At 31.5% G+C, this 10,078-nt stretch overlaps 1 protein-coding gene across 2 annotated transcripts; it reads right to left on the bottom strand.

The window, feature by feature from the left end:
• Positions 1–1,528: 1,528 nt before the first annotated feature.
• On the bottom strand, positions 1,529–8,573 carry LOC110110616 (autophagy-related protein 8f). Of its 2 annotated transcripts, none has more exons than XM_020842195.2 (6): positions 8,460–8,573; positions 8,195–8,249; positions 8,032–8,087; positions 2,413–2,465; positions 2,024–2,142; positions 1,529–1,800 (listed from the first exon to the last, which is right to left on the bottom strand). In XM_020842195.2, exons 2-6 carry the CDS (start codon positions 8,229–8,231, stop codon positions 1,697–1,699), a joined length of 369 nt encoding a protein of 122 aa, XP_020697854.1. In that variant the 5' UTR covers positions 8,232–8,249; positions 8,460–8,573; the 3' UTR covers positions 1,529–1,696. The 2 variants fall into 2 exon arrangements, with proteins under 2 accessions (XP_020697854.1, XP_020697853.1); XM_020842194.2 differs by having other exon boundaries at positions 8,363–8,547.
• Positions 8,574–10,078: the final 1,505 nt, after the last annotated feature.

The raw sequence follows: 10,078 nt of genomic DNA, 5'->3' as shown, positions 1-10,078 counted from the left end.
ATTTAAATTTTGTATATCATAAGTATGTTTAAAATATCTAAAAATGAGTAAAAATTAAATGCTCGTTTTTTAAAATATATATTTTTGAATTTTCATCCCTAAGCATAAACTTACAATCGTTTTTATCAATTTTTTGGACTGATTATGTGCATTGCATGTCTTGAAAAAAATACAAATATTAATAAAATTCACTTAAATTTTTAAAATTAATTAACAAATTTATATATTTATACATGCTACTATTAAGGCATTAAATGAATTATGGAGAACAAAATTAGTAATTCTGTTTTATTCTTAAATGTTTAAATGGCATTATTATAACATACCATTTTGATTGTAGTTAGATTAGATTAAAAAAATGATTTTATTATTTGGTTAATGTCTTCCTACTCCAAGTTAAAATTGTGCCATAAATTTGCACAAAATTACATGAACTGCCATTTAACACTAAATAATGTTGGCAATAAAACAAAAGTTCATGACACAAATATCTTTAATTTAAAAAATATATATTCGAAATTTAATATTTTTAAAGTCAAAATAAAAAAAAAATTAAAATGATAAATATTAGTATTTTAACTGGTGCATCATTCGGAACATTCTGACACCATTTTTGTTTTCCTCCTTGAATGCCGCATAAAGTGGCGGCAGGCCGCAAATATTCCGCCTCCGTTGTCCGGACGGCGCCAGCGCCGGTGGTTGGACGGTGGGGACAGAATTGTCTTTTCATAAACTCCAGTGCCTTTTCATTTTCCCAGAGCTCTCTTTTTTTGGGGACATTTAGGCCATTTAAGGCAAACTCACACACACAACGCATACACATAGACTCGAACCCTAGACCTCTTAATTGGAAGCTAAGCTCTCAACCAATAGGCCAAGGAGAGTTGTGTATTTTCCCAGAGCTCTCATTGGGTCGGAGCTGGACAGCTGACACGCGATCCTACACCAGCACGAATTTCGATGCGTCACGGCCCGCGCTTTACCGTACGATTTCTTCTCGGGACCGAAGCTTGCTTCTCTTTACCGTTGGATTAAATCATCACAACCATATACTATTTATCAAAAAGACCAAAATAATCCTAACTCTTTATAAAAAAAATCAAAATCAACAATTTTAATACCACCATAAATTCATTTTGATTCTTCTTTAAAAAAATTTAAAAAAACAAAATAATCATTTAATATAATTAAAAATCATTCTAATCTTTTATAAATAATCAAAATATTATTTTTAAATCTTTTACTCTATTTATTACAATACATTTTAAAATATGCAACCACTTATCCTCACATTTTTATTATTTATTAAATATTTAAATGGATACATTTTATTATTAATCCTCAAAAGATTACCTTTATATCATCAATAATTTTAATTTTTTAGATCTTATTTATTTTAAATTTATGATCAATTATGAAAGATGTGTTAAGAATAAATATTCTTTTTTTTTTTTAGACTGTTAGACCAATTAAAAAAAACTCACACACATCGTAAGATTCGAGTCCAAGACATTTTAGTTGATAATCATAGCTCTAAAACAATAGACCAAAATAAAATATGTTAAATGCTCATCCAAATACTACTCAACAATCACATGAGACTTTATGCACAGATCAGACTGTACAATTTATCACTTGTTGTGGGTGCAGAAACAAAAGCAAACTAGTGTACTTCCATTTCAGTGGGAAGGACAAACTAACGCACAATCTGAAAACCAAAGGTGTTTTCTCCACTATAGGTGACATAAAGAAATCCATCCTCATCTTTCTTCTCTTCATAAATTGTGGACATGACTGCTCCTGAAAAAACACAACTATCAGATTCAGATAGATTATTACGTACAGAGATCGAACACAGTGAATAGTAAAAGCACAGTGATGAACAGTAACTATGCTTTTATAATTCACAAAGACAAAATCGAATAATTCTCTGTATCCGGATTCCGCACGTAATGATTTATCATTAGATTCATTAGCTGTAAGTTTAACTCAAATTTATATTTTTATGTGAGAAGACAAATACCTGTTGGTGGAAGCACATTATCCACAAATATGAAGATAGCCTTTTCTGCACTCAGCTTGATTCTCTTACGAATCACATAAACAAACTGCCCTACAGTCAAATCAGAAGGAACCAAATACCTGCAGATATAGAGATTTATTTAGAGGCTAAAGCCTAATGCTTTAAGTTAGAATTTCATACATGCAGGATATTAGTGTTGCTTTGCAGATTTTACATATGCACGCATAGCCTTCACATAACAATAATAGAATAGAAAGCTTTGTCAGTCTCAATTGCTGCATATGCAAATTCATACAGAGCTGATAGACTTGTTTTTGTTTAGCAGGTTTATTTCCATGAATAAGTCAGCATATTGGACTTAACAGATAATGAACAGAACAAGAACTTACTTTTTCTTGTCAATGTTTGGTATGTCACTCCTGTCAGCCTTCTCCACAATAACCTTTTTAGAAGTAAACATATTGCAGAATGAGAAGCCATATAATCATGTACGATATATGCAATTGTCCATCAAAATACAACCAACGTAAGTAACAAGCACCACAAAGAACTTATTCAGTCGAGCTAAATGATCCAATCAAATTATAAAAGCAACATTAAGCGACTAGGCAATAAGTTCTACATTCTATCAATCACTGGATAAATGTTACCTTGCTGGTCCTTGCAGATTCTCTAGAAACTCAAAATGCCAGTCATGCTATGTACAATATGGGAATTGATAGAAAAGTATATTGCAAATGCAAAATAATGCAAAGAACTGATTATTAGAAACTCAAACAGCTTTGAAAAGCAGACAAAATGTTGCTGCATTGGAGATATATATAAAAAAAATCATATGCCGATCCCAACACGTGGTAAAGGGAACCAAAATCCTAATGTGATCAAAGAGAATGATTGCAGATAAGTTAGATACAGCAGATATGCGACGATGTTCTATATTTTATTAGTTTTATACACCATAGATTCTAATCTAAAAACAGATCAAACTAGAAAACAAAATGATCATAATAGCTGATTAATCAGCTATCTATTATCATGATTTGGCGATCAGATAACAAAAAGATCAAATAGATCACATTCTTTAAAATTTTAAAGGTCTCATCTCTTGATGCACATAGTCAATGGAAGATGGCTTGGAAATTAGCAATGAAGGGAAAAGTTTGATGTCAAAGAATGATGGAAAACCAACCAAATCAAATATGTGTATTTTCAAGAATGACTGTTGACATTTTATCCATATCAATTAGTACAATAGCTTCAAAGTCGACATTAAGTGCAGGTGAAAGAGTGGTTGATAGATATCACTTCAAACCAGGGGTTGACACAGTACAAGCTCTTTTATGTAGCTCTAATTGAGTTCGTTGTCACTATGGGTTAAAGGGAAGGCCGGAAGGGTCAAGATAATTATATTCATTACATTTTGCTTTCTCTCATCAAACTTGTTTGCTTTAATACCAAACAATAACATATGAACGTGTGATCCTCTTTTCTTTTGCAGGAAGAAAAAGGCGACAAAGAGGTGGAGATTCTTATATGAGAAGTAAAGAGGTTTATCATTCTATTTTCTTGTTTCAATTATATTCTTATATATTTTTTTGAAAGAAGGATGTGAACATTCAAACTAGAAATTGTAAAGATTTCTGAAGCCAAAAAAGTTCAACGCATGGATTCTCTCGTTAGATACTTCATCTTGTATGGGTGTACAAACCCATGACAAAGTTTCTATCGCCCACTTAAAGTTAAGCCACCATGTCCTAATACAGTGGAATGCTCATCTAAACATGAATGTCCATCAAAAGATGATTTGGGGAAAGCTCAAGCAATATACAAACAATTTTACCATGGCAATAGATAAAACCTAAGAACCATCCGAAGTGGAGTCTTCTTTCTATTGGAAGCCAAAAAAAAGACTGATGATAACCCTTCCATTTACAAGACCAATATCTTTGGTTAAGTTCTAAGTATTGCCAGAAGAAGAAAGCTGCATCCTAATTTTTTCTAAAATAATGGAATAAATATGAGAAAGAAAGAAAAAACTATTATGATGGAAAACATTGTGCTGAGTCCAGTAGACAAGGTGTGCCCATCTCAATCTTTGATGTCAATGTTGAAGGAAATAATGGTACGACCGTTGTTTGGTATGGGTATATGAGAGGAGTTGTTCACCTTAAGGATACAAGTTAAGCAAGTGATAATCAGTCTCATAATCAACACCAGTCACCAAAAGAACATTATATCTTATAATTTGGTGCAAAAACAGAGTAGGCCAACATATGCCATCCTAATGCTTACCCTTCTATTTGGATCTAGAAAGGACTAGAGATTAAGATTGATCACCATTGCCGTATTAATTTTGCAATTACCAAGGATTATAACGAAGAGATTCTATGCAAAGTGGTTTCACTTGAAATATGTCGAGTTATCTTCAACAACTCATACCTTCGTGATAGGTATATCGTACTTCACTAATGACCTTATTCTCTCTCTCTCTCTCTCTCTCTCTCTCTCTCTCTCAATGATTAATGTGTCAACGGAATGCATAGTAACAACAGAGCAAGCAAAATGCTTACCCATGCAAGCCAAAAATTACTATTGATGATGGTTTACCCTGTTGAAGAAGAAAGGAAAGTCATGCTCTCCTACCATAGGCAAAAAAATGTGACATGCAAATGCGGAAGCTAGTTGAGGAAAATGTATCAATCTTTAAGGAGACACATGTTGCTATCAAAGAGGTCCAGCAAGCATAACATATAGCCCATCACTGACACATTATAGCCAGGTAGGTCAATGTACCAAAACCTAATTATCAAGATTGGCCCCCCACCATAGAAAAGATGGGTAAGGAGTGGTAAAGATCGTATAGAATTACAAAACGGTGAATCTTGAGCTACCCAAAATCTTCCAACCTTTAACATTTTTCTCTCTTTTTCTCAGCATTCTTCCTTCTCGCGATATAGCTAGTTTCTTTGGCTTCCCATCAAAGGAGTCGATCATCATGAATTCTAAAAATCATACAAAAGAAGAACTTCATGGACTACAAACCTCATATCTCCTGAGTGAGAAATTATCTAAAATAGTTCTAGATTGCAAAAATTTTTCTAAAAGAAAAGGGAACTTATGGATCCTTCTCCAGAGTCGAAGAACCAAAAATTTGCACTTTGGGATGAAGTGGATTTTGTGAATATGACATGGTTGTGGAATAAAATTATGCCTAAAATCAATTGGCTATGTAAGTTCCTATCAACTAGAAAAGAAGTTTAAGATGTCATCAAATAAGTGTACTCAAAAGTGACTGATGCTACCCTCATTTATGAGATCAAAACTAAGATTTCAATAACCATGCAAGGATAGCATTTCTATTATTAAATACTTTAATACAATAAAGGTTTATTGACTTATACTCAATTATTACCAAGATTTCAAGATTATATATTGTGATGATGTAGTAATTCTCAATTAATTTATAGACAGAAAAAGAGTGCATAAGTTTCTTGTAGGACTCAATATTGATTCAAACAAGTTTGCGTCTAAATCTTAAACAGAGAAAACCTACCATCATTAAATGAGATCTTTTCTTATACAAGTTGGGTAAGAAAAAAAGGATGAAAATGCTCGACGTTTTTGTGTCCATAACATCTGTAATGACAATCACCCAATCCAAAGATAAAAGATTTAACGCTACATACTCCAAAAAAACAAAGCTTTCTTCTAAAGACAATCTATAGTGTAGCTACTGCAATTAGAAATGACACAAAAAAAGCTCATAAGATATAACATAAATAAAGGTCATCAAAAAAGATAAACATACCTTATGGAACAGAAGAGCTCAATCCAAAATGAAATAGACAAACTCAAAAACTTACTTAACTCACTAGAAAAAAAAATTCATACCAAGCTCTTCAGCTCAAAATTATATAACTTTCAATTATTATATTTGTAGTGCCTTAAATAATCTCTCTCCCATCTAAATCTAAGATTCATGAGTCATTAACTACATGACAAACCTTGCCAACCTTTTGCAAACCTATAAACTCTATCGCATCAATAAAAAAATAAAAAGTAGCTGATAGTTCTCTAGCAACTATTGCAGGTCAAGAAAATATTTCAATTTCTTCCATATTTTCTCTTAATAATGTACTGCATATGCCTTATATTACAGTAAATCTTCAATCAATCCATAAAAATACCAGCAACTATAACTTCAATAATAATGTTTTTCACTAATCATTGTATGTTTAGGAACCTTACCATAGGAAAGCCAAAGAAAAAAATGAAATATATCTTCTTCAAAATGAAAATCACTTATCACGCTCCTTCATTTTCACCCTTAATACAAAAGACAACTGGGAACATCATTATAAGTTATGACATTCATCTTTCAAAACATTATAACATATGTTTCATTCTCTTTTATGGATATAAATATGAAAAATTTTCAATGTGATTCTAGATTCTTCAAAGTGTTGTTTTTCCTCTTTGAATGCTTATAAAATCACAAAAGATCATCGTGTTGTTTTTCTTAAAAGTGATTCTAGATTCTTCACTTATTTTTTTATTATTCACTAACATTTAGGGACCTTTCAAAAAAATCCCTAATATTTTTTAAGTTACAAGATTTGTCGACTTCATTGATGATTACAATCGGATGATATAGATATATCTTATCAGATGTCAGCATTATTTTCTCTATTTTTACTATCATGATACAAAAATAACTCTATGATAACATCAAGATATTTCAAATTGATAATGCTTGTGATTACTTTAATCACACAAACTTCTCTCTTTTATAAAGAATGTATCATCCATCTATCCTATTATATTGACACTCAACTATAAAATGGGAATGGCAAAAAAGAAAAATAGTAATCTTTTGAAAGTTAGCAGCACTCTTCTCTTCCAAAATCAAATGTCAAAAAAACATTAGAGTGAGATCCTAATTGTGACTTATCTAATCAATAAAATATCCTCAATGGTGATTGACTTTAAAAATCTTATGAACTATTTGACTAAATTATTCCCCACAAATCACTTTCTCTCGAAAATTACTTCAAAAATACTTGAGTGTATTGCCTCTGTCCACATCCACAAACACCATAGGGGTAAACATCATCATAGAGCTCTCAAATGTATTTTCATTGGTTATTCCTCCAGCAAAAAGGGTATAAGTGTTATCATCCAACCATAAGAAAATTCCTTACTTCAAATGATGTCATATTTGATAAGAAACAATCTTTTTATAACTAAACTCATCTTTAGGAAGAACAATCTCAATTGACAGATAAGTTTGAGGAAACTTTTATCTTTAATCTTGACATTTCTACAACACAAACTCCAAAAGAGTAGACATTGTATCCCTTCAATTCTATATAGAAGATATAAGCTCAACCAAAATCTCCAGCAAGCTCAAGACTCAAAATCATTATCAGATAACAATGATCAACTCATCACTACACATCCTCCTATATATCACATCTCCCACAAAACATCTTTTCAAAAATTTTCTCCAATCTACAAAGCCTTAGTTATAAACATCAACTCTAATATCATTATAATAACACAAACTTTATTTGAGACACTTAAAATAAGAGTTGAAAAAATATCATGAGAGGGAGGATGAAGGTCTTATAAAAAAACACACTACAAAAATCCTTAAACAACCAAAAGGAACAAAATTGGTATGACGCAAATGAAATTTTTATGTAAAATATAGAGCACATGAAATCACATAATGGTATAAACAAGATTATTAATCAAAAGATATACTCAATTCTATGGCAACAATTCTCCAAAATAACTGAAAAAACCATACAAATTTTGATTGGGAATATTAAATCTCTAAGAATTAAATGACTTGTATTATTTTCCAAAAAATTATCTTCTAAATCATAGATCTAACCTATAAATTTTCTAAGAATATACCTCCCATTGTTTGTAGAAGGCAACATGTTATTAGATAACTCAACATCAAAAAACCAAATGCCATTTCTAGAAAAGAAAAACCTCACCGGAACCCTATCCGGGAACTTCTCCCTAATTCTTGCAGCCTCCGAGCTTCTCTTCTCTGTAAAACGTAAAAGTAAAGTCTTTAATTAAAAAAAAAAAAAAGGAACTACCCAACATAAGCAAGCAACACAAGCGAAAATAGAAAGCGCCGCAGATTACACGCACCAAAGTCATGTTCCAGCCTAAACGAACTCTTCGCCATCTCGCCCGCACGTTACCACTGCCAAAAAAACTTCTTTCGTCGATTCCCATATCCAAAACATTTAAACAATCGAGCGATTATGACAAAAACTAAGAAGAAGAAGAAGAAAACAAATAAACTTTACGCAAGACCTGATGATAGATGCAAAGGAACATAAATCAACCGAAAAAGAGGGGAATATGCCAGAAATCAAAAAGAGTAATCGTATTGTAGAGGAAAATTCGAAACTTGTTGAGTAGGGTTTTTCCAGATGAGATTGCGACGAAGTGCACGCAATCACCGCGCCGTCTTTCCTTCTTCGGCGCTCCCGCCGTTTATTGCTCCGTCCGACACTGCTACTCGGACCGGGCTGGCTTAAATGGGCTGAATTACATGCAAATCAAAATGGGCCGCATAGTTAATTGCGTACTAGACTAGGATTTGTTTCAAGCATTGGAAGACAAATGATAATAAGATTTTAAATTATAAATATTTTTTTTATTTACACATATACCAGTCAAAATTAAACGATTTAAACTTAAATTTTACTATTTATACATATAATATTTTAAAATTTTAAAATAAGAAAAAATAATATCATCCTCATTCTTTTTATTATAATTCAATTATAAGTACCTTAGACCTCTATAAAATACATTTAAGAATATCTAGTAAAATTAAAATATTTCATGTAATTATTTTTCCCACCCAATTTATTAGAGTTAGATCCATATCAATGTAAAAATAAAAAATAAAAAATCTCAAAATAATATGCTCTGAAAATTTTGAACAATTATAATAACTAAAGATGTAAATTAATTATTTTTTTTCTTTTTCATTTTTGCTTATAAAAGAATGAAATAAATGATTAATTAATTAAAATTTAATTTATGTTTGCTTAGAAATAAATATAATAATTAAAAATGGATTAAATTTGAATTAGGATATCCTCACTCTTATTTTTCCAAATAACATCACATTAGTGTAATGGAAGAGCTGCAGGTGAACTTACTTCATGTTTGATTCCAAAAAAGATGCACTTCCTCTTCATTCCTTTCCTTTATTGTGGCTGGATTGGTTTTGATTGTGGGCCTCTGTTGGCATGGTTTGACTGCTCGTTTGGGGGTGTTATTGCAGGTGGTAGGGATGTGGAATTTTGGTTGGGTTCTGGTGGGGCGGCTAAAGTTTTGGGTTTGGCAGGTTTGGGTTCTGCTATTATTTGGAGCTGGATGAGGTGTTATATTTGTTGCTGTATCCTGGAGCTTCGGTCGAAGCTTTTGTTGTGTTGTCTTGGCTTCTTTTAGGTGCCCCGCTTAGGTTGTTTTGGTTCTCTTCTGCTTATTTTGTTTGATATTATTGTATTAGATTGGAACAATGACTTTTAGGTTTTACTTCAAATGTTATTTTTAGGGAGCTTCTGTTCTTTTAAGAACCTGTAATTTTTTACCCAATTAATGTGTAGGCCCCTTTGTGGGTTAAAAAAAAAAGAATATTGTAATAGGCAATAAAAATTTTAATTGAAAAGATTTTGCTAGCATATATTATCGGTTAAAAATGATATCTTTCCTTATAATTAGAGAGATTTTGTACAATATAATAACATAAACTATTAATAATGTATTTAATGATGGAAGTTTTAAATATCTTAAGTATTGAAGTTGTTTTCAAGAGACAATTTATAGTATGTTCGATTTTTCTTCTTTGAAAAGAGAAGATTAAGGACCAATGACTTTAGTATAATATTTGTTTTGATATGAGGAATTAGAGTTAGTGTGAACAATGTGCATTAACATTGTGACTTGTGAGCAACAGTTGGCAATGAAATTGGCAAATTTCGCCTTTAGTATTGATGACATGCATCAATTTTA

This window comes from Dendrobium catenatum, unplaced genomic scaffold (assembly GCF_001605985.2).
Source record: "Dendrobium catenatum unplaced genomic scaffold, ASM160598v2 fragScaff_scaffold_1639, whole genome shotgun sequence".
NCBI classification, from domain to species: Eukaryota; Viridiplantae; Streptophyta; class Magnoliopsida; order Asparagales; family Orchidaceae; genus Dendrobium; species Dendrobium catenatum.
The sequence above is the reverse complement of the archived record's forward strand: the minus strand, read 5'-3'. Positions and strand labels throughout refer to the sequence as shown.